General features: G+C 33.6%; 1 protein-coding gene and 1 long non-coding RNA gene across 3 annotated transcripts in view; one reads left to right on the top strand and one right to left on the bottom strand.

The window, feature by feature from the left end:
• The window catches only part of LOC148311406 (uncharacterized), a 166,133-nt gene extending 143,762 nt beyond the window's left edge, over positions 1–22,371 (top strand). The window contains exon 3 of the long non-coding RNA XR_015837268.1: positions 22,293–22,371. This is a non-coding gene — a long non-coding RNA (uncharacterized LOC148311406). The remainder of the gene's footprint in view (positions 1–22,292) is intronic.
• LOC148311405 (salivary peroxidase/catechol oxidase-like) overlaps positions 20,235–26,419 on the bottom strand; it is a 32,024-nt gene continuing 25,839 nt past the window's right edge. For both annotated transcript variants that reach the window (XM_088256692.1, XM_088256693.1), the window contains exons 9-13: positions 25,618–25,904; positions 24,821–24,991; positions 23,703–23,823; positions 22,342–22,525; positions 20,235–21,751 (exon numbers count right to left, since the gene is read on the bottom strand). In XM_088256692.1, the coding sequence (XP_088112818.1) occupies positions 21,622–21,751; positions 22,342–22,525; positions 23,703–23,823; positions 24,821–24,991; positions 25,618–25,904 (893 nt within the window). In that variant the 3' untranslated portion in view covers positions 20,235–21,621. The remainder of the gene's footprint in view (positions 21,752–22,341; positions 22,526–23,702; positions 23,824–24,820; positions 24,992–25,617; positions 25,905–26,419) is intronic.

Genomic DNA, 26,419 nt, shown 5'->3' with positions numbered 1-26,419 from the left:
TAATAATTTCTGGTCGAATATATACAAGTATAAAGAAAAAATTAAATTATCCGCGATATTTCACAACTGCAATTGAGCGAGTCTTACAATCAATTGTGATATTTCACACCAATGTCTGTACACGACGGATTCTTCAGTTCTTTGGACACGTTGTGCGTGGCAACGAGGATAGTCTGGAACGACTGGTTGTGATCGGTACCCTAAAGGGAAAGAGAGGGAGAAGAAGATCCCCACACGGTGGACCGATCAAGTTAAGGAGCGAGTGTTTTTGCCTAGAATTTTCACTCATGAATTACATGAAATTATAGTAACTTTAAACATAAAGAGTAAATCCACTCACAAGTAGGCATAGGCTATGAAACTTTTAAAGTTGAAGCCTGAGTAGGGACATGATAAACGGTGTTGCATAAGCCGTAGCTAGATTTCAGAGTCACTTGGACGTTAGGTAATTCAAAAAAAAAATCAAGTTAAGGTGGTTGGAGCGCTACGTGCAGCGCAGTGAAGGGATAACTGGAGAAGAGTCATTGCTTCCACAAGGGTCGCAATCCTCAGTAATGAGGAATAAGACGGAGAAGGAAAGTAAAGATCAAGGAAGTGCTGCTCCAGCACAAATATCCGCAGGAAGGCTCTCCGAGTCAACGTATTCATGCGAACAATCTTTATCAAGCATGAACATTGTTAAACGCAAACTGAGTAATTGTCTTATTGACGAGAACCTGGAAACGTGCTAAAAATAACGACATACAAACCTGACTTGATAAAACTTTCAAAGGAGATACAAGGATTCGCAATAAGTAATGGTCTTATGGATACCTTACTTTCAAAATATGATATATCAATGAGTAAAAACGTTATCAAGTGAGAAAGTTTTATTGAGAGTACCTGTAATTTAATGAAGGTGTAAAATTATAATGAAGGTGTACTAGAATTGCAAACAGATTTGGCTGTCAAGAAAATTTTCAATCGTTGTAATATGTATATTTTTGGCTCTTCGGCTAGTAAGTTTGCTGACCGCTACTCTAAGGGAACCCATTTCAACAGCTTTCACTCTCCATTTATCCTCCTTTTGCCAATTCAATGTTTGACTTTCATACATCTTCTTTCTTCTTCTTCTTCATGAGCCCTGCTGGATATAGGCCTCTTCCCCTTCTTTCCATTTCCTCTAGTTGGTTGCTGCTTGCAGCCAGTTTTAACCCCCCATAGCGACAATGTCGTCAGACTATCTCTTTTGGGGTCTTCTGACACCTCTTTTGTTCTCCCAAGGTCTCCATCGTAGAATTCTTAAGGTCCATCTTGTGGGGTCCTTTCTTGCTGTATGTCCTGCCCACTGCCATTTAAATTTTGCCACGCGATCTGTTTTTTTTCTGGTATATTCATTTTTTTTTATTTTATCCTTCAGGCTAAAACCATGGTGAACTTTCCATGGATCGCTCTGTTCATACATCAGTATGTCGGTAATAGCCCTCTACATTTATACAAATCTCGTATAGATATGGTACTCAACCAGTCATTCGAATAAAATACTTTTTTTTAAAAAAAAACTAGACTTCCCGTATAATGAATCAGACGGTATGTAAGATACATTTAGCTTTCATCGAATGCAGTTTTTCGATTTAAATTGTCATTGAAAGTCGAACATAAATAGTTATTTAACCCTTTGGCTACCAAAATCTGATATATCGGCTTTCGATACTCTATCGAGAAATACCGGATCCGTCGGATCTGACGTCATGATTTATAAAAGCATTAGATACATTTTGGACAGTATGTTAGGGATCCTTCAGGGTTGTGCAAAAATTCATGTTTTTTAAGCAATTAACAATGTTATACATCGATATTTAATATTAAATGAAAATATGTATTTACAACATTTTGAGTGTGTCCAAATACTTGTTCACAAAATCTGGATTATCTCCAATTACAGGAGTTAATTTTCATGTTATTTTTTGATCACTTAAACCAGCCTATGACGGTCGTCAGCCCCGTAAATGCCCAGACTTCCATATTCTTCTTCATCTTTGATGAGATGTCAAAAAATAATATGAAAATATATATCCAATTAATTATAATATTGCGGAAAATTAAGCGACAAAAATTATTTCGACTCCTAACGTGACCGCTATCAAGTGTTTGACATACCTGATTGTGCCAAGTTTATCTCAGTCTTCCTCTGCTTCGTTTGACAACCACATTCGCATAATATTTTTTTACCGTTCTTTCCTCACTCATTCGTCCCACATGTCCAAGCCATCTCAACACATCTTTCTTAATTTTATCGATAATGCTTATGTCAGCTTTGCATTCCTTCCTTATTTCACCATTCGAACATCAATCGTAAATCGTTGTGCCGCACATTCGTTTGAGAGATCGCATTTCGACTGCATTCAGTCTACTTTCATCCTTGTTTTGCCAAAGGTTGCCACAGTTGCCAAAGGGTTGAATTCAAGATATTTATTACCCGTTAATTCGAATCTAAACGGTTGCATTACGGCAACTTCTCGTTATTTCAGCTAGTTGCCTTGCGACATGAGCATTACAGGTTATTTTTATTAATTTATAATGTCAATAAATCGTTGTTTTCCGGTCCAACGCCCCTCATATTTCAATACTTTTATTCTTACTGCTTTCCGTCTTGATGACATACGGTAAAAATCGGTTAGTGCGAAAATGCTTGACATCATTAGTTGATTAAAACGAAGAAATATCGTGGTCCCGCAAATGATATGTCATTTGTATTAAGAGAGTTGCGTTAAATTTCTTCAAAGGCGAAAATTAAACAAAAAATACGAGAAAAAAAACTCTAAAACTTTTTTATTACTATTGGAAATGTCGAATGGATGAAATCTATCAATTTAAATGTACATATAAAATGATAATAGCAAAAAGCGTACTGATTTCTGCAGTCAGTGGTGTATAACATTTGTGCATTTTAATGCAAGGAAATATAAAATATTATATATTAATATTATTTTTAGACATCTCATCAAAGATGAAGAAGAATATGGAAGTCCAGACTTCCATATTCTTTTTCATCTTTGATGAGATATCAAAAAATAATATGAAGACTAACTAATTAAAGAATTGGAGATAATCCAGATTTGTGAACAAGTATTTGCACGCACTCAAAATATTGTAAATAATATATATTTTTTTATTATTAATTGATTCGTCAGTCACTTTGTGGTATTATCCAACTATTTCTTAAAATCTATTGTGGTACGTGTGATGCATTCCGCATCATTTTCAAACGCCGTATGTGAAGCTAAGTCTAAACTTTAAAGTTATGTCCTTGGGACATTGAGGGATGAAAAGAATAACTCTGGTAGATAAAAAAAAATGTACAAATAAATATCTACAGTTTAATTTATAAAGAAAAAAAAATTTTTATTACGAAATTATACAAAATCCAAAACTTCAAATAAAACCTAATACATACCTCTTTTGGTCAAAAGAGCATTGATTACTGTACAATTAAGTTGTACAATCTGCTTCAATTATCCATAAAGTCATTAAAAATATAAACTAAATTTAAAAGATCTATAAAAAATGGATAGTGGAAGTGGGTAGATCTGAAATAATAAATAGCATCATTCATATCGTATTTGATTCCATCATAAACAAGTCTCTCTCGTTTTTTTTTATATACACACATTTTTTTACTATATGTATTACGGCTCTTTAGGCATGGTCTGTGTTGAGCCGAAATACTTATATGTTAATACAATTTTTTTTATATTTTGTTTTAATTATTTGATTATATACATTACATACAATAGATACTATAACAATTTACAGTATAAAGGTATAAATATTGACCGTCAGTCCATTTGCTCTTCACATTCGTTTGAAAGTGCCATAACTAAGAAAAAAATGTCACAAATTTGATTTTTATGCGTTCTTTTAACAATAAAATACAACTTAGTAGACTCAAAAAATTTGTGTTTGATTTAACATTCAAAACATAAATTTTCTTTCGTATAATTTTATAAATAAATATGTATTTTTAAATGGGCAAATTATTTAATTTTTTAATTATGTGTATGACGAAATAAAATATTTAAAATTAATTCGTATTAAACGATTTAGAATCAAATTTGTTTCCTATAATAAAAACTAGTGATATGAAATGAATCTGGATCTACTAGATATTGGCTCACTTACTAGAGAAAAAAACGTGAAGAGCCTGAGGTTGAAATGTGATTTATAATGTAATTCCTGATTAATTAACAATCATTAATAAGTAAATTGAAAGTATCGATAGAAAGAATCTAGATCTAAAATCATATCATGTAACTTGTATTCATAATTCAGCTATCTCTATACTTATTTACTTGTTTTTTTCATTTCGCATTAACATTGTGGAATAACGTGATTTAAGTATAAGAATTTAACGCTTGTTTAAAACCGTTTTTGAGTTTATTAATGTAGACACGACTAGTTTCAAAAACCAATTACAAAAAGACCATTCGACTAGTTATAAGACCTACAGATGTCCTAAAAAATTAAACGTATAAAAACGCTAAAAATAAAAATATAAAACGCTGGTATAAGACCACAATTCAAACTCAAATAGTTTCAAGAACAACTGATGTTCTCAAAAATAAAACGCTTAAAAACTTTCAAAATGTAAAAAATACAACGCTTGTATAAGTCCATTTTTAAGTTTATCAATGTAAACACGTCTCAGAACTAGACATTTTCTTAAAACTAGACTTGTTTACATTAATAAACTCATAAAAAAGGATTATATTTATTTTGTAACTTAATTTACACAATTTCAACCCAAGTAATATTTGACGTAACTGATTATTTTTTTCTTACAACACCGTTTTTTTATTGAATTTTTTTTTTTTTTCGAAATAAAAACATTTTTTAGAAAATAGTTATTGAAAGGAGAGGAGTTAAAATAAGATTATAATTTTTTTTTTCAATATATACTTATATTGTATATATTCTAAAATATAAAAACAAAAATCCAATACATATTCTAAAAAATTAGGCGTAAAATGATGTGCGTCTTCTAGCGTTGCCGAACGCTGACTGAATTATGTGATCGCGAGTAAGGCCTTAAACCGAGTTCACTAGTTCGTCGAGACATCGAAAAAACCGGTGGGGATAAATGCAATGACAAATGCTGGACTGTATAAAGCTATTAGTGTGAAGTCAAAATTAATACCAGCAATGTACCTCATTACCTGAACGTATAACTTTCATAATACTGACCCTGTATATGGTACTCGGCATGACGCAGTTTATATGGGTTCATAATAACATCGTTAATTGTAATGCGAAAACGGATTTCCTGGATTCAATTCTCCAATACTTCTATCAGCATGTCTGGAAAGAAACAATGATGTTTGGGTACAATCTCATTATTTATAAAATAGGGCAATTCATCCATCAACAGTCTACCTACCTGTGCAGGTACGAACTTTTGACAATTATTTTAATGGATTTTTACCGCTCTTTCCACTTCTGACGTGGCACAGATGATGACCCGATGAACAGGTTGAGATCCCATACTCATGGGCGTGCATTCCATATAGGCAGAAAAGTAGTGCCTATACTAACTTACCCGCGCGACATATAAAAACGTAGTACCTAGATTACTTTGCTACCTACCTGTACTGCCTACCCTAGTAAGTAGTACCTAGCTTACTTTACTACCCACCTCTACTGCCTACCTTAATTAATTACATATCTGTGCACGCCACTGCCCAAACGAAAGATAACGTGTTTCCGGTTATGCACCACAATGTCCTCATTTATGAAGTTTTTAGAAGAAATTTAGTTCTCGCTGCGTCTGCTCTAGAGTGAGTGTTTTTGCCTAGAATTTTCACTCATGAATTACATGAAATTACAGTAACTTTAAACATGAAGAGTAAATCCACTCACGAGTAGGCATAGGCTATAAAACTTAAAAAGTTGAAGCCCGAGTAGGGTCATGATAAGCGGTGTTCCATAAGTCGTTGCTAGATTTCAGAGTCACTAGAACGTTAGGTAATTCAAAAGTCTGCTCTGGTCTTTATGCCATATCGCTCACTCCTTTCAACAACGTCATATATCAAAAAAACTTGATTTTTCAGGAGATCGTTTTCAAAGTTTAAGAATATAATAAAATATTAAAAATAAATTTACTTTTTACTGTGCAACAGATCTTTCTAGGTAAAACCTGAAGGTTTTTTCTACATTTGAAAAATATTTGGGATATTTAAAAAAAATATTAAACTATACCTTTTCTTCAAAATGCATAAACAACACTTTCTGCCCTGTAGCGGGTAAATATTAAGTTAAAAATATGCCGCTTTTGCTGGGATATAGTACATTTTCTGGGCATTCCAAAAACATGCACAACTGAAAATTGACGATTTTTTATATATGACGTTGTCGAAAGGAGTGAGCAATATGTGGCAATCGGTCTTACACATGCCTTGTATATTCTTTCTTTCCTTTCAATATTCATATGCTAATTCTAACAGATTTTTCTCTTAGGCAACTCGATATTGCAATTACAATAAAATTTTAATGATAATTTAATGGTAATTTCCTTGTTTCAGCTCTGTACTGTCATTTTTTGTGGTAGCAACTTTGTAGGTAGTACTGACCTTGCTCATTAAGTATATCGATGCGTGTTAACTTCAAATAAGTAACCTACCGATATTTAGCAATAAATAGTGCATTTTTTACAAGCAGGCTTAAGTATGTACGTAGTACATATTTACATATATATAGTACATCGCTCACTCCTTTCAAGAACGTCATAAATCAAAAATCGTCGATAGTCAGTTTTGCACATTTTCGGAATGCCCAGAAAATGTACTATATCCCAGCAAAAGCGGCATATTTTTAACTTAATAATTACCCGCTACTGGGCAGAAAGTATTGTTTTTGCATTTTGAAGAAAAGTTATTGTTTAATTATTTTTTTAAATATATTAAATATTTTTCAAATGGAGAAAAAACCTTCAGGTTTTACCTTAAAAGATCTGTTGCTCAGTGAAAAGTTCAGTAAGTGGCTTGATATTTATTTTTAATACATTGTATTATATTTTTAAATTTTAAAAACGTTCTCCTGAAAAATCAAGTTTTTTTATTTATTACGTTCTTGAAAGGAGTGAGCGACATATTTTCTTTGTTGAATAATGTATAATAATTAATAGGTTCTGATGTAAAATACTTCAAACCTTCATACAATCTGAAATTAAAATTAATTTAAATAAAGTTTTGTAATGTTTTAAGTGTGTCCCAAGTTTTCGTTCATAAGAGTTATATATAAGTATCAGGATTTTCATTGATATCTTGACATAGACGAAGAAACCTATCGAGATGGAAAAATGGAAGTTTATTAACTAACCAGGGGTAGACAGAGACGGCACACCAATCTGTCTTTGCTAACGATTGTTTGATTCACCTCTTCCACATTCATGGATCTCCTCATACATGCCCACCGATTATTCAAACTCGTGACGACCGCTGTCAAGGATTAGACATGCTTGATTTTACCAAATTTTTCTCGGTCTTAAACTTAAAGTGATCAGCCTAGGACTGGTGTTAAGCTCTGTAAATACCTAGACTTCCATATTCTTCTTCGTGTGTATTGAGATGACAATTTACAATTAATAACTCCAAGTGGACATTTATGAACAAAGATTTGACCACCTCAAAATATTGAAAATATGTTATTAAAAGATTGAGTCAACGATTCATTCTCACCCTCATCAGCACCCGATGGTGCATAGGGCACTGCAACATTTATATGTTAACAACATATGCAACATTTATATGATAACACTGCGTTTATACGCAGTGTTATCTTGATCTTGAAAGGTGATCAGTATCGCGTCAGGTACCAGTGTGAAAAAAATTACTGTTATTTATTTGACCCCCCCCCCATCTGGGAATCGAACCCGGGACATCCAGTACGGTACCCGAGCGTGCTGACTATTACACTATGAAGGCGGACAATAGCGTGTAAAATGAAATACGAAATCCATTAAAATGTCTAGTTGTTTTATAAATTAATAATTATACCTGATAGTATTTTTTCGTATCCTGTAAGCGGAAGTAAGTTTGATGCTGTTACGAAATGTTCAGTGATGTGTGAAAATATAGGAGTAAATTGTATTAATCAATATTTATAAGTGTAAATTAATGAACAATTAATTAATTTATGGAGAACCTTGTTATATTGTAAAAGTTAGGGCCCTCGGCGGTTTCGTAATATACGTTAAAATGATTAAATGAATTAACACGGTTAAATATGTAAAATAAAACACTTGTATTAACCACTTTTTGAGTTTATTAATTAATTAAACACGACAAGTTTTGAGAACTACAGACGTTCCCATCAACATTCGAATATAGGTACTTATTTATGAGATAAAAACACCTATTTTTCTCAAAACCCGTCGTGTTTACATTATTAAGGCTGAGGATTACGAAGGTTCAAATTCAGACTGTGACCAGACTTAGGGGCCAGACGTTTCTTAGAATATGTATTGTTTTTTTTTTAAGTTTAAATTGAATAAAAAAAATTAACTCCCGACCTTTCAATCGCTTTTATTTTCAAAACCATATATTTATTTCGAAGAAAAACTTATTTTTTCAATACAAAAATAGTGTTTTAAGCAAAAAGATTCAATTACCTCAAATGTTAGCTGGATTTAAAGAAAATTTAGTAGCGATTTACCGTATATTACCTTAATGTATACACGACTACTTTTGAAAACTACAGATTTTCTCATCAACATGCGAATATATAAACATATTTATGAGATGAAAACACCTGCTGTTCTCGAAACTAGTCGTGTTTACATTAATTAACTCAAAAGTGGTCTCATTTTTTTATTTAAATCATCATGCTATAAATAGCATGTGTAATGTGTAAACACAAAGATAATGGTAAATCGATAAATAATAAAATAAACTCGATATTCCGTATATATATTTTTTGTATTTTGTGATAACCGCCATTTTGTCGACTTTCTAAATTTGTCACTGACTTTTTGAATCATTCTTCACCTACATATGTCCTTGTCACCAATTCAAAAGCGAATAGTATAAATTAATGAGAAAAAATAACTCTTTAGTTAGGTACTTTAAACGTCAAGAGCACACCATTATTGCAGATACTGAATGCTTTGTTATTTGACAGTTGACAGTGAAAACAATTCGTGAAATTGTTTAAAAAAAGATGAAGATTTATTTACTATTTACGTATAACAAACTATACAGAATCTTTACCTTGTATAATTTCATGCAAAATAATTAATGGAGAAAATCCAACCATGAATAATGATTTCATTTGATATTAAATGTAAAAATCACTGATTTTTGAGTCTTCTAAATTGTATTTTACAATAAATGTTGCAAAAACCCATGTGTTGTGCAACAGCTCGTGCCTAGATGCCCAACAACCCTTGATGTTGAGTAACCAGCGCATCGAAAGGGTCGAGAGTTTCAAGTACTTGGGAGTGTACGCGACTGAAAATGGCAGCCTTCAAAAGGAACTGGGAGTGCGATTAGGACTCGCAGGGTCCGCATTTAACAGTATGAAGGCTGTCTGGAGATCGGATGAAGACTTAATGTGGATCTGACTTGGGAGGATGCAAGGGAGCTGGCAGCTGACAGAAAAGCCTGGAGACAGTTTGTGGGCTCCATATGATCCACCTAAGAAGTCCGCTTTATGGTTTAATAATAAATTGTATTTGATTGTTTAAAAAAAACACATAAAAAATAAATTTTGTGACAATTATTTCGCCTTGTTAAGGCATTTTCAAACGAATGACATTCGTTTTAATTTCATTTAGTTATCATCAAGTTATACTAATCGGTAACCAAATGAGTAACAGTCATTAGTCACATCTCTAAAAAAATAGAATAATGTGTGGTAAAATCGGGTTCGAACCACGAACCTCCGACTCCGAAGCCCACAACAGATATACCTAACCACAACACGGGGCATTAAGTTTTTTATTGATAGTGTTATGTAAATCACTTAAATGCATAAACAGTCTATGACCTTCTGAACCATTCTCTATGCATTTTATAAATGAAAACCTACTTAAATGATTTGAAAACAGTTTTTTTTATTGTATTAACATATATTATTATTTCGCAATTAGCAAAACTGAAAAATTATCATACATGTGACACTTAGTATCAAAACCCAACAAATCCATTTTTTATAATTCTATAGTTTTTAAAGTCAAACAACTTTATGCTAAAACAATCGTTACTTATCGCTCACTCCTTTCAACAACGTATATCGAAAATCGTCAATTTTTAGTTGTGCTTGTTTTCGGAATGCCCAAAAAAATCTACTGTATCCAGCAAAAGCGGCATATTTTTAACATAATATTTACCCACTACAAGGTGTGAAAGTGTTGTTTTTGCATTTTGAAGAAAAGGTATTGTTTAATTATTATTTTTTAAATGTACTAAATATTTCTAAAATGGAGAAAAAACATTCAGGTTTTACATAAAAAGATCTGTTGCACAGTAAAAATTTCAACAAGTGGCTTGATATTTATTATCAAAACATTTTATTATATTTTTAAACTTTAAAAACGATCTCCTGAAAAATCAAGTTTTTTGATACATGACGTTGTTGAAAGGAGTGAGCGATATGCATTAAGAGCCTTTTATTTAAATGTAGCCGCTAAGAGGAGAAACCCTGATTTGTGAACGAGGATCGGACACGTCCAAAATGTTGAGGGGAAAAATGGATATGTCGGGGTTTGTTAACAAAAGTCACGTATGAATCAACAACATCAATTATAATACCTGAACGATATAAGTATGTAGGTTTTTTTGTGGAAAAATTGGACCATGTATATGTTATTGTCAGTAGATTACGAATAAAAAATATCCTATAATAACTGGATTTATGTACCCACATGCCGTATGCAATGGGAGAACTGTAATTAAGTGAAAAAATGTACTTAAACAATAATTTATATTATATGTACACCTATTGGTGTTAAATTGTAATATTTCCGCCACGCCTTCTTAAACCATAGTGAAATTTATTCATGTACGTTAATTTAAATGAGTTTGAGGAGTATGTATTGTAACTAAACGCTGCGCCCTCAAGTTTTTTTAACAAGCGTTCTGCTTCTTCTCTCTTCAACAGCTCTGTCTAAATGGTGAAAGGACCTAGAAAATGAAAATCCTTAACAGTACGTTGTAAATAAGTACTTTGTTATATGTTTGCTCTAATTGTGCATTGAATTCATAGAACCTAGATAGTGAAAATCTTGATCAGTATGTTTTAATTAAATGCATTTCGATATGCTCAAAATGTGTATTGGATAGAAGACCCTATGTGGTAAAAAACTTAATCAGTTAAATAAGTAAATTGTGATATGCTCAAAATGTGCATTGGATTCAATAAACTTAAAAGAAAAAAGGAATACCTTAGACTCTAAAATTTTCGAAACTGTAAGGCTTAGAATTTCGAAAATCGGCAGCAAAATTAAAATACATATATCAAACTCGTGTGCGACCCATCATGATATATGGGATCGAATGCAGAGCGGACACCGCAGTAACAAAAAAACGCTGTAAGAGTGTCAGAAATGAAGATTCCAATGAGCATATCTGGCAAGAGTCTGCGAAATAGAGTAAGGACCACCAGGATAAGATAAATATGCGCGATCGAAGATGTTGTTAGGTGGGGAAGGCAACGAAGAAGACAATGGTATGCGCATGTGAGGATAATGGGACCATTCAGACTCCCCACGGGCAACCCCGAGGTAGACAACTTCCGGACAAACGAAGGAATAACCAGCAAAGCTTCTTCTTTTAGAGGATTGTCTGTAAATCAGATAGTAAGGATAGGGAAGGTAAATGTGAAAAACACCACAAACACCCAGACGGTGGGAATCGAAACCGCGACGCCAGTTTTGATGTCGAGCGATACACACGACGAGCGACCGGATATCGTCGTAACCGACATTATCACACTGGACACAATTTTGTTTAGCCTCACAAGTATAGATTTTTTTTTTTTTTTTGAATTACCTAACGTCCAAGTGACTCTGAAATCTAGCTACGGCTTATGCAACACCGTTTATCATGTCCCTACTCAGGCTCACAAGTATAGACAAAACTCTGTTACATACACAACAAGGCGGGGGTTGAAAACCATGATTTCATATTTTTTTTAAATCGGAGAAAATGAATTTAAATTTAGTGAGTGTAAGTAGTGTATTATAATAATACAGTGGGACTTCTATAACGAATTCGCATAACGAGCAAACAAATATATGAAAATATTGCTCTCTTAGCGAGCGAAATTTCGCATAACGAGGTACAGAGCAAGTCCCTTTTTCACGACATTCACTTGTAAGCCGGGACTTCCGCGCCCGCCAAAACAAAAAAATGTTTCGCATGAGTGTCTCGGTAACGAGTAAGATTCTGGAACGAAATATGCTCGTTATGATATGTTCCACTGTAATAACAGGTAATGGTAAGGTTTTAAGTATGAGTTGATATAATTTTATTTAAGAAATGGATTATTTTATACCTATTTATGATCAATGAATTAATTAATATCTTGATATGAATGGCTACTAAGTATAGTAATATCCGGTATTTGTGATCACTCACTAGTTTTGGGCACTCAAAATATCGTGTATGGGTTATGTTTACTTAACCATTTGAGTGACCACACGTCCCGTTTTGAACGGGACCGCCCCGTTTTAAGATAGCCTGTCCCGTTGTCCCCTAGTAAAGTTTCGGGACGTCGAAATGTCCTGTTTTCAAAAAAAGGGCAACAAAAGGCGACAATTTAAAAAAAAGTGCAAAAAGTAAACGATAGTTTGTAGTATAACCGTTTCATATAACTTTGCTGAACAAATCCTAGCTTGATTTCGGTGCATATGGCTACAGCAGGTGGCTGGTGAGTCATGTGCAAAGACTAACTAATTTAAAAAAAGACCGCCGACTCTTTATATAACCAATAAAACAATTTTTTTCATATTTATAGTATTTATTCCTCTTATTTTCTTTATCAACATTCATTTTCTTTTTATTAATACATACAAACTATGAAAAAATACGTGTTTTTTTATATATATATAGTATTACGTAAACATTGGTACATGTCCCGTTTTAAAGACAAAAATAAATGGTCAGTTTATGTATGATAGATGTTATCGGTCAGGTCAAACAACAATCAAATGAAGTAATAAAATGTTATATCGTTATTCTTGTTAGTTTAACGCATCCGTTAAATGTTCATCAGATGTTTCACCAGATACCAGTTACAATAGCAGCTACAATTATAGCGTGCTGACATTTAGATTTTTATCAGCTTTATTTATAGGAACCAAAGAATTTAGACATTGAGTAATTATAGGGTAGGTATTAATATTTATTCAGTACTTCTTTCTTCGTGAGTACAATCTTTGTGATGATTTGTTTGCTTCTTTCATGGTCAGTCTCCACCCGTCTCTATCTTCCGCTCATCTTTTCAACTCGGTGTACCCGCTATAGCGAATACACCGAGTTGTAACACATGTAGGAGATGATTTGGTCCATGTAGGTTAAGCGTCCTCTGTAGTTTGTGCCCTCGCACATGCCTTCTGTAACCGTATATATTAATATACATAATTTTAAGCCTAGTGAAGATAATTTTAACTTGACTGGAGTTTTATTTCCGAAGACTTTTAACATTTTATATTTGACTTAGTGTCAATCTTTCGTCCTTTCCTCTTTTCCCCCTTTCCTCACCAGTTCCTACTTATATTAGTTATCGCGTTATCTTTGCACTGAAATTCCATGGATAAAGAGTTTAAATTTATTGTAGTACAACTTTCGGTAATAAAGAATGCGTAGGTACCCATGCGTAGGCTTGCTTTGTAAAATAATGGAGCCAATTACAACGTGAAACGTGTAACCTTGTTCCGCCAAGCGCATTGTTGGGTTATGCTATTTGAGATCATAAACCAGATTATTGATTTACGCACATTATCGACTCCAATGGATAATGGTTGCAAGATTTATAGCCGACGAATAAAACACCTAAGTCAAGTATCGTACCTACCTCAGATTATTTAATGGTGAAATACAGAGTCTGAATTGCCTATTGAATTATTGTTTAATTTTCGCTTTCGTATGGAGAAAAATATTCTTTAGTTCCGTTTCGTAATAAACGAAACCTATTATAAGACCTTTAGCCATTGTCTCTAAAAAAAATAATCTTATGCATTCTCTTCACTTATTTGGCGTCGGTGAGGAAGTGGGTTGAAATATTTGGTCCCTCAATATTATATATTGTAATATAAATATTTAATGATATTTTACACATACAGCATAAATCAGGTCTCAATTGCTTTTGGCATTGCACAAACTTTAAAAAAATTATGCGTTTTGCGCATACTTTAGACACAATTTAGCATAAGGTAAGTCGGGGGATGATACCTAATGGGGGAAGACGCTTAAGCTCACCTAATTATTTCCAACGTCGTTAGATGCCACTTTAATGACCGTTTTAGTGGTCACTCATGAGTAGCCGACCTCATGTCAGCTGTCCAAACTCAAAACACAGTAAGGGACATTTTTTTTGGAGTATGTTTTTTTTGTATTTTTGGACTAAGTAGATTGTACTTAGTCCAAAAATGCAAAAAAAACGTACTACAAAAAAATGTTTTTTACTATGTTTTAAGTTTGGACAGCCGATGTGTCAAAGAGCATATAAATTAGTTAGTCTGTGGTTAGTGTCAAAGTACGGAGCTGTTTAATGTGCTTTAAAGAAAATATTGTGGAAAGAACGAGGTATGTACCCCTTTTTTGTAGTCTATATATTTAAGCATAATTTCAATTGATTGGGAATGTATTTTTATTATTATTTCGTTAGGTTTCATTGCATAATAAGATGCTTTGCGGACATTTTGTTGTTTGAGGTTATGTTGTGTACTCGTGGGATTTATTAATCAGTTTGGCATCTTCCCCTATCGATGGGGGAAGATGCCATTTTGAACAAATAGTTTAGTTAAGTGTTCATATATACTTTTTTAATTACTTAATATTGTATTAGTTAAAGTTTATTTGTTACATAATACTATTAAAACCATTTTTATTTTATTTTAGACAAACAACTATGCCGAGGACGTATATCAGAACGTCTTCAAGGGCCTTATGGACGGAAAATGAGCTTAAACTTGCTTTTCAAGAGACAAAAAATAAAGCGGGAGGTATCAATGAGATATCAAAACGTCATAACATTCCACTAAGGACACTTATAAGCTGTTTTAAAAGTAACAACCTTAAAAGGGGTAGTTTAGGGCCGTGTGGTACTCTGGGGACTGAAAATGAAGAAAAACTAGTAGCCGATATACAATCCCTGGAAAAACACGGGTTTGGTCCTACAATTGGTGAAATTAGAAAACTCGCATACTCACATTTGCAGAAAAGAATGGTATTTCTCACCGTTTCAATTCTCAGAAGAAAACTGCTGGGTGCGACTGGTTCCAGCTATTTATGAAAAGGCATCTTAATCTTCGAATGCGTGTATCGCTAGCTCGTTCGATAGCACGATCCACTGGAATGTGTCGCGAGGAAGTAAATTCATATTTTGACATTTTGCTTGACATAATGACAAAAAATGACTTACTGAGACAGCCAAGAAGAATTTATAACATGGACGAGTCGGGTTTACAACTTATAAATAAACCAGGAAAGGTAATCGCCAAAGGTGCAAGAGATGTAAATTCTCTAACCAGCAACGAAAAGGGAGAGACTATTAGCATTATTGCTTGTTGTAACGCTAAAGGCAGTTTTATTACTCCCTATGTTGTTTATAAAGGAAAAATAAAAAAACCGGAGCTTGAAGACGGATTACCACCTGGTTCTGTCGTCAAAATGAGTCCTGAATGTGAATGCTGAAATTTTCTCATCGTAGATAAAAGATCATTTTATCCCACGAAAATAATCGAGACAAGTACTACTTATTTTAGGTGGTCACTCGTCTTATATTAGTGACGTTAATTTGTTAGACTTCATTGCACATAATGACATAATTATGCTGTGTTTGCCAAGTCATCCAACACAGTGGTTGCAACCACTTGATCGTTCCTTTTTCAAGCCCTTAAAATCCTATTGGAATAAAGCGTGTATTTCTTGGATTCGTAATCATCCTGGTCGTAAAATAACTAGATACCAGTTTCCATCTTTACTAAATGAAGCTTGGAGTCAAGCAGCTTCTGTAAATAATGGTGGAGTAGGATTTAAAGCCTGTGGAATATTTCCCTATGATCCAATGGCAATACCTGATTACGCTTTTGCAATTGCAGATAGTCGTTCATTAATTGATTCACCTCAAGATTCAACGAATTCAGACATTCACATGATTCATCCTTCAACTTCCACTACATCTTTTGAAGACATTTCATCAATTCCTATCATATCTAAACCAATGACAACATCTACTAGAAAACAACATGCATCGGTTATAACGTCACCGGAAATACGCCAAATAAAGAGAGAAAAATATGAGGAAAAGAAAAACAAGCTAACAAGACAATACTAAAGAAAGGTATATCGAAGGAAAACAAATTTTAAGGAAAACATGTTATTAAAAAACCACAAAACAAACGAGCATCAATCAGAGCGGATTCTGATTCTCAGATATCGGAAATTATTAGCCTTTCTGAGGATGATGTGAGTGAAGAAGAAACAGATAACGTTTGTGCTATTTGCGAAGTGAACTATTTTGACAAAAATGGTCCCAAAGTTGATTGGATATTTTGTGTGCGATGTAAAAAGTGGCTCCATGAAACATGCACATCCAATCCGGATATTTGTGACATTTGCTTCAAGTCTTAGTATGTTTTTCTTTGTGGCATCTTACCCCGACGAAATGGGGGAAGATGGCATTTTAAGTTTTTTTATTTAATGTTTTTTTTATTGTTGTTCCACTGCTATTTTTCCCTATTCTGGTAATAAAGTTATTTTTTTGAAACATTATTTTTTATTTTAGGTTAGGGTCATTAGTAGATCTCCAGTCACTGGGAAAAGTTAAAATTAGTCATCTTCCCCCGACTTACCTTATAGTTTTCGCACGCAAATTTACGCATACATTTTAATACTCTTGTATACACTGTATGTATATTTTTACACATAATTTAGACGCATTTGGCGCACATTTGTTTTTCCTTTCAAATTTGCCCATTCGGATACTTCAGAACCATATTTCAGGAATAGGAATTTTAGACTTATATTTTGCATAATATACTTATCATTTTGAAGAACTTTGTGGACTTTTTCATATAACTATGCAACTCAATTTTGCACATAATTTGCGCATATTTCTCAATCCTTTTTGCATACTTCAGACACATAATGCGCATGCTTCGCATAAATATATTTTATTGCGCCTTGTGCATAATTTTAACGAATTCGAAACGAATTTTACTTTGTACCATGAAATTTGAGCACACGACTTTCAATACATTTGCACTTAAAAGACACTTATACATATGTTGCACACACATTCAATAGAATTCACAAATTTTTACATTATCACTGCCGAGAATCGAACCCGGACCTTCATGGTGCCGTACCATTTATATCTCCAAATGCATTCATACAATGGTACCTATGTCAGAAAAGGTAGAATGTGTGCGATGAATCATTATATCTTCAGGGAATTCGGAATGAGGGTTCAAACATAAATTCTCCCACAGCACAAAAAATAAAACAAACGTTTACTGTAAAAATGTATTTTATTTTTTATATTTAAAAATATCAACTGAAAATATTACAGAAAACAATATTATTTGATGCAGATATTCACAGATAATATCATCTCAGTCTTTGATTTGATCCATTGTTTACCGTTTACTCAATAGGTCATTTCTGGCATTTTTCTACGTATTTTTAGAGAAAAAAATTGACTGTTCAACACATCACCAATTCACTTCTTAATTTGAAAGAAAAACATTTTTCGATAATCACTTCCAAAATGCAGTGAATTTATTGAGATAACAAAATAAATTGTACATTCGTGGTTAACAAGGTACATTTATATAAATTGAATTGCGGCCATTGCCTTTTTTAATTTGCGAGAATAAAAAATCATATAGCATCCAAATTAGACAACACTCTTTATCATTCATCATTAACTTTGTGTAATACCACTCAAAAACTTTTCTTCACGATCACCGGTTTTAGAATTACCATTCCCTCATCAGGTCGATCTATAGTTATCAAGTTAATCAGTCTATATTTGACCTAATGAGGGAATGTTTATTCCGAAGTCATGAAGTTTTTAAGTGGTATTAAACAAAGTAAAGAATCACTAATATTTATTTTCACCCTCCCCCATGGGTATCGAACCTGGGACCTCCAGCACGGTAGCTAAATACTCTTAACCATTACACCACGGAAGTGGAAAAATATTTTTTAAATATTACCCTGGACTGGTCCATGAAGCGCAAGATTGACCACCTTGCCTTCATGTAAGTAACGATTAAGATAACACTGCGTCAATATGACGCAGTGCCCTATGCACCATTGGGTGCGGATAAGGGTAAGAAGAAGAATTATACAAAGTGAATGATGAATGATAAGGAGAGTGTAATATATTACCATTCCACAAAGTTAACAATACTTTGAAAATTAATTAGTTAAAACATTAGATAATTTTGGTAAGCGCGCTCCAGAATTTTGATAGATTTAAGACTTTATTCAAAATATTTTGTTGGAAATTAAATGAAATGAAAAATAAATAAATTTTAAATTTTAAAAATAATAACATATTATACATAATAGGAACCTTAATTTTTTAATGCACTTAGAGGTAATGCATTGAATAAAATAAAAAAATAAACAGTGACACTTGTAATTTCTAAGGAGCACCAATAATATTACTAGTATAAAACACTAATAATTTAATTTTTTTATGTCAATAATAATAAAAAATTGGAAAATTTATTTGTAGCAACTGCTGTTTTGCCTCTTAGGCATTTTTTGAAATTTTCATAATCATTTAATTAAATGAAAAGATTTGGAAAGCAAAAGTAATTTATTTATGATGGAATAAGAAGTTCTAGAATTTGATTTCTGAGTCGTTAGATGAAACATAGTAAAATCTTGACAGTACATAACCTTTTAAACTATTTTTAACTCGACTAGTTAAAATAATAACTGCAAGGCAAAGATAACATATTTAAATGTACACAGCCTGTTTAGGGTTATGTTTCTACGGTTGGCACTGTCATTTTGAAAACTGAACACTCTAATTTTTCTATGGTATCTTTAAATTTATACGATTGTCTATGATTTTTACGCGGTACAGTCACCTTAAATAATTAAATTTTGCTTGCTATCAGAACAAAAAGTAAACAATGGCAGAACTTGGATCATTCCCACACATTACTATCATTATACAGTATAAAATAGGTAAGCTTAAATCAATAAAAATAATTTGTACAAAAACTCTCAAATGCATACGATGATGATTGCATGATATCAAAATATAACCGACACATCGTTCACTCCTTTCAACAACGACATATTTCAAAAATTGACAATTTTCAGTTGTGCATGTTTTCGGAATGCCCAGAAAATGTACTATATCCCAGCAAAAGCGGCATATTTTTAACTTAATATTTACCCGCTACAGGGCAGAAAGTGTTGTTTGTGCATTTTGAAGAAAATGTATTGTGTAATTAGTTTTTTAAATATACTAATTATTTTACCTAAAAAGATCTGTTGCACAGTAAAAAGTTCAATAAGTAGCTTAATATTTATTATATTTTATTTTTAAACTTTAAAAACGATCTCCTGAAAAATCAAGTTTTTTTATATATTGCATTGTTGAAAGGAGTAAGCGACATCTGCAAAACCAAACAATGTAATTGTCGTTTTAAATTAGATCCATTTGGATATTAATGTCATTTCTCTGAGTTAAATTAATGAGAAAAAAAATTAACATTAATATTATGGAGCGAATCAGTTTTACAGAAATGTCGGCAAAAATCAAATGTCAGGGCTGCGTAACTTCTTATCAATGTAGGTAAAAATTTATGTTCTAATGTCATATAGAACCGTCTCGAAACAAGGCCTCGATAAAACACAACAGTTTAAAAAATCTATTTGCAATCGTCGGGAGAGCAATAAAATGATAAAATCACAATTTTAAGAACTTTTTTATAAAAAATATTTTTTTGCATTTAAAAATCACTCCCCTACCTCAAAGACGTGATTTAAAAAAAAATAAAAACGATGTTTCTTATTTGGCTTGTATTTTATCTGACAATCCAATACATGAAAAAACTTACCTATAAAAAATATACATATGTTACATAAACAATTTTTGAAAAGATTCTCAAACGATAGAGCCTTTTCATTCATTTTGAAAACTGTTTTAAATGTATTAAATATTTAAAGGATATTTTGATGATTCTAATAATATTCACTATAAATATGTAAAAATCATGTTTTCATTTATAATTTTCTGTTTAAAAAAATAAAATAGGGAAATACAAAACGGCTTGTCGTCAGATAGTTTGAAAAATGCGGATACGATTCCTATTGAAGATCTTTGTAACACGCGAAAATGTCTTTTTATAGGATATTTTATAGAAAAAAATAATTTTACATGATAAAAAATTTGTGACATAAAAACACATTGGTTATGGTAAAGTTTGCAATTTGCCGCGGGCGATATTAGGTCGCATAGAAATAATGATGACAGAAAAGAAGCGATAATATTTTTATATGATATTTTTATAGCACCTATCCACTACACGGGAAACCAAATAAAAATAGAAATTAGACATTAAGGATGTGTTTCTTGTATATGAAGTTAAAGGTAACCGAAATGCACAAAAATGTGCACACCGCTGTAACAAAAGGTTTCAGAAACGCACAAATACGTGCAAGTCGTAAACAATATGTTAAAATATACACAATTACCATAAAAATATGTGAAAAGGCCCTATTGTAAACTACAGCTAAGAAATATAATTAAATGAAACTTAGGCTAAACTAATTGAAGGTTGAAATTCAATTGCAATTGAAATACAAGAAAATGCAAATATTTTTTTTTTAAAACACGAATTTATAATCCTTAAGGATTTTACCACAGTTGAAGTCGAAAATCTTTTATTCATGATTTCGGTAGTATTAAGGCAAAGGGGTATATCTGTCTCAGACCAAATTTTACAGGAGATCAAAAAATAAACTTGTGAAGTTAAATAACTCATTTGTTTTATGTATTTTTATATGTACATATCTTAAGAAAACTAAAAAAGTATTGCAACTACAGCTTTATTTTTTTGCCAGATTATGGAATACACTATTTTAGACATTTTGTGGAACAAACTTAGAAAATGAAAAATTTGACAGATATATCCCTTTGCCTTTACACTACCGATTTTATTGATCCATGACTCTTTCTTGCGGATTTTATTGATCCATGACTCTTTCTTGCGGATTTTATTAATTTATCAAAATGCGGGTGGGAGATTTGGTGAAGTTCTATAATCTAATGTGACTCGGGGGGGTCGACGCGACCGATGAGTCCCGCAAACATCCGGAGCGTGACGGTCCGCACCAGCGCTCCGGGTGTTTCTCTCGCTCATCGGATACGACGCTGCTTGTATGACTAGATTTAAGCTTTATGCTTGATCCATCGGTCCACGTTCCTCTTGGTCCTCGTAATGATGTCCAGCTTGTGGGCCGCATCCTGCCAGGCCGCGAGGTTCATGCGCTTTATCTCGTTGCAAGGAACCAAAGGATTGCTGGAAAACAAAATAAATAATGCATAAAAAGATGTTCTATTATAAGGATTTTTTTAACACATTCATCACGGATGACTGTATAGGAATCTTTAACACACTACGGATGGATGTTTTTTTATGCCTGCGGACCACTGACGACCTGTTAACCAGGCGGGACGCACAAATACGTCAAACGCAAACAATATCGGGTACGGGTAGGACATATGAATACGTCCTTGAAATATATGTTTATTATATTATATATATGGACGTATATTTTGTTGTCAATAATGGGTAGAATTGGTGAATGTTACATGTGTGTAAAGTGATCACTTAAACCAGCCTATAACGGTCGTCAGCCCCATAAATGCCCAGACTTCCATATTCTTCTTCATCTTTGATAAAATGTCAAAAAATAATATAGTTATTTATATTATTTTTAACATCTCATCAAAGATGAAGAATATGGAATATTTTGTATACGATAAAATCATGTTATATGGTGATTTTTCCCTTGATTTGAGAAAAATTACAATAATTTCCCATATTTTTTCCTTGTTAGAACCTATCGCAAAGTCAGCGCCAAATAGACTGATGAAACTGTCCAATACCTGTCGGAGACGACCGAGAAGGCGTCCCTCTGCACCGTTTCCAGTCCGGGGGTGTTGTCGCACATGAGGCGGGAGACGGTGGAGCGCCGGATCTGCGCCAGCTGCTGGTTGCTGAACGGCTCCGGCTGCTCAATGTTGCTGTAGAAGTAGCGGTCCGCCGACCTCGTACGCGACATCTGCTCTCCTGGTAATCAATCACACCAATTAACATTTTCATTCATTTAATTTGCATTCAAACAAAATATTAATCACATCAGAGGAAGACCGAATAAACTTGGCACGATCAAGTATGCCAAATACTTGAAAGTGGTCAGGTTAGGAGTCGAAACAATCGGCGGGTATGTACGAGGAGATGCATGAACCAGGAAGAGGCGAAGAATGTTTGCAAGGACAGAGTGGTGTGGCGTTCTATTCTCTCTGCCTACCCCTGCCCCCACAGGGGTAGGCAGAGAGAATAGAAGCGGCGTGATAGTAAGTTAGTTTTTTAGTTTTTAATCACAACAGTTGTTAGTCAGACCGAAGACCAGACTGGCTTAATGCATATCGTCGTCATCGGACAGACTAGTAACACGTCTGATTAATGTTTGTCTTCTTCCCTTCTTCTGCTTGGTGTAGGCCTTGTGGCCTGTATTTAAGAAAGATTAGCCTCCTGCAATGTCGATCCATCTCTTACGTGGTCTACCTAGGAGTCGTCTACCTTGGGGTTGGCCGTACAGTGCAATGTAGGGGAGTATGGATGGTTCCATTCTCCTCACATGCGCATACCATTGTCTACTTCGTTGCCTTCCCCGCCTAACGACATCTTGGATCTCGCATATTTCCCTTATCCTGGCGTTCCTCATTCTGTCTCGTAGACTCTTGCCAGATATTCTTCTTAGAGTCTTCATTTCTGACACTCATAGTGCGTTTTTTGTGCCTACAGTATATCCGCTCTACTTTCGACCCCATACGTCATGATGGGTCGCACACAAGTTTTGTAAAATTTGATTTTGATTGACGATAATTATGTGTGCATTAATTAATGTTTAAATTTTAAATTTAAATTTGTGCGGTATTAATTTGTAGATGTTTTCGTGATGCAAAGCCAAAAAAATGGTTTAATAATATATATACATACGTAGGTATATATATGTAGGTACTTTTTTGCGGTTGTTTCGAACGTAGTTAAAAATATGTGAATAGTGCTTTGATAGAGGTCTATGGCATTGCTCTTCAACCTTTTCTCACCTACGACACACCAAAATTCTTCCTAGAATTCCGCGGCACACCAAAAGCTAAAATATATTCTTCTAACCATAAATGAAAGGAATAATTCAGTGCTGATTATAAGAAATAATATTAATATTGATAAAATGAGTTACCTAATAGGCATGCAAATGTCGGTCCCACGACGGCTCCGTTTGTCGCCTTTTCAGCCATAGCACCCACAATCAGGTCGATATCGTAAACATGAACGTACAGACTCTTCAGATCATCGATAACCTACAACCAAAATACGGTATTACTCATCTTGTTTGATAGCCAAACTAAAAAAAACACATTTTTAACATTTCAATAAAGATAAAGAAGAATAGGGTATTTATTGACAGTCTAATAGTCAAGCTTATGACAGTCTATACTGGTTAGGTGATCACTTTACACACGTGTATCATCATTCGCCATTGTACCCATGATTGACATCCACAATACTCAAATTTTTGGAACTCCTACATATATCATCATTCTCATGACACTATACATGTGAGTTCGCTATAGCCATCTTTTATTTAGATGCATGCAAGATCCTAATCGTTTTTTTTTTACATACTAGGAAACATCATTTTAAATTTTTATGCAGCTTATAATAAGATTATTTTTAGATTACCAAAAATTTGAATACTGTGGTTTGTCAATTACGGGTAGAGTGGTGAATATTACACATATATATATATATATATATATATATATATATATATATATATATATATATATATATATATATATATATATATATATATATATATATATATATATATATATATATATATATATATATATATATATATATATATATACATATATATATATATATACACATACACATACACATACACATACATATATATATATATATATATATATATATATATATATATATATATATATATATATATATATAGAACTTCCAAGAACTTGAGTAGTATCTTAAGTGGGCAAAAAACAGATTTGTGAGCATTCAAAATATGTATTGTGAATAAAAAAGTATGAAGTTACTTATTTTCAAGCACTTTAAATTTTCAAGGTGCTTGACAAGGAGGCCTAGAACAGGACGCAGAAGCGTGAGTAGACCCCAGACAAGATGGTCCGATGGCATTAAAAAGTGGCGAGCCTGCACTGGAAGAGAGTCGCGTCCAACAGACAACTATGGAAGTCCAAGAGGGAGGCCTTTGTTCAATACTGGACACAAGAAGGAGGCTGAAGTAAGTGAGTGAGTGGTTACATTTTGTGGTATGACATCGGCCAGGTCGTCAAACTCCTTGACGGGCTTCAGGCCGCACAGGGTCCGGTACTGGTGGTACGGAGGCAGGCCGTGGTCGCGGCCCCGCTGTATGTCCAAACTTAACACGTCCAGCCCGAGGGAATGCTTGCCGCTGTACAGCTGCTGCGTGAGCTGAAACAAACGGTGAATATGCCAATTAATTAAAAAAACAAAGACAAAAACTCAATCTTAATGCGTCAAAAATTTGTATACAGCCCTGAATAAATATTAACACATTGTTTTGTCGGGTGAATCTGCGCGATAATTAATACCAGGAGCGAGTTTTTTTTATGTAATTTGCAAAAAAAAAAAATAAAATTGTCATATCTTCGAAAATATTTAACATTTCATGATGAAAGTTTCTGTGTAATATTCAACATACCAAGTAGCGTATATACCCAGTATGTAACATTTTCATACAATTATCAAATACTCATACTACAAATAAAAATGGTGCATAGGGCAGTGCATAGTATTGATGTTGTGTTATCGTAATCTTTAATAGCATGGAGGCAAGGTGATCCAGCATTTCAGGTACCATTCCATGGTGTTATTAAATAAATATGAGTGTGAAAATCACTTACATTTATTTTGACCTCCCTGGGAATCGAACCCGGGACCTTCAGCACAGTAGGCAAATGTGCTAACCACTGCACTATGGACGCAGACAAAATTCTCGCCATTCTAGCGGTACGAGATGTAATTGATCATTTGCCATTTTCATAGATTACCAACAAAAAGACTATATGACTCCTTACATCGTCAGCTAGATGGAGGTCCATCTTCTGGCTGTTCTGGCCGACCAACCCCCTGACGAGCTGCTGGAAGCGCCCGGGCTCCGCGAGCACGCGGGGGTCGTTGAAGTGCTCCCTCAGCTGCAGCGTGAGGTTCACAGAGCCGTCGGGGTTCAGCAGGCGGACGGAGCCGTCCATGAGGGAGCTCACGAAGCGGAGTCCGGCGCTGGCGAACGAGTTGGTGACCGTGGGGTCCAGATCCTGGTTGTAGCTGACGTCGTACGAGTCAAACGAGTCGTCGTAGTGCTTACCTGAGGGAAAATAAATTAATCTACATTGTTTCTTGTTTCTTATTACAGTCTAGTAATACAGACATGTCATTTATTCCACTCTGATAAATGTGGTGTTACCACAAGAAGAAAGCGAGACAATTAGATTTGCATTCAGAGGGTAGATAGTACTTGAACATATCGCTTACTCCTTTCAAGAACGTCATAAATCAAAAATCGTAAATTTTTAGTTGTGCATGTTTTCGGAATGCCCAGAAAATGTACTATATCCCGGCAAAAGAGGCATATTTTTAACTTAATATTTACGCGCTACAGGGCAGAAAGTGTTGTTTTTGCATTTTGAAGAAAATGTATTGTTTAATTATTTTTTACATATACTAAATATTTTTCAAATGGAGAAAAAAACCTTCAGGTTTTACCTAAAAAGATCTGTTGCACAGTTAAAAGTTCAATAAGTGACTTGATATTTATTTTTAATACATTGTATTATATTTTTAAACTTTAAAAACATTCTCCTGAATAATTCAGTTTTTTGA

The sequence above is a fragment of the Brachycentrus maculatus genome, unplaced genomic scaffold, assembly GCF_059751285.1.
Source record: "Brachycentrus maculatus isolate JH-2025_06_01 unplaced genomic scaffold, ASM5975128v1 h1tg000065l, whole genome shotgun sequence".
Classification (NCBI taxonomy): Eukaryota; Metazoa; Arthropoda; class Insecta; order Trichoptera; family Brachycentridae; genus Brachycentrus; species Brachycentrus maculatus.
Note: the sequence above shows the minus strand (reverse complement) of the source record. Positions and strands in the feature narration are given on the sequence as shown.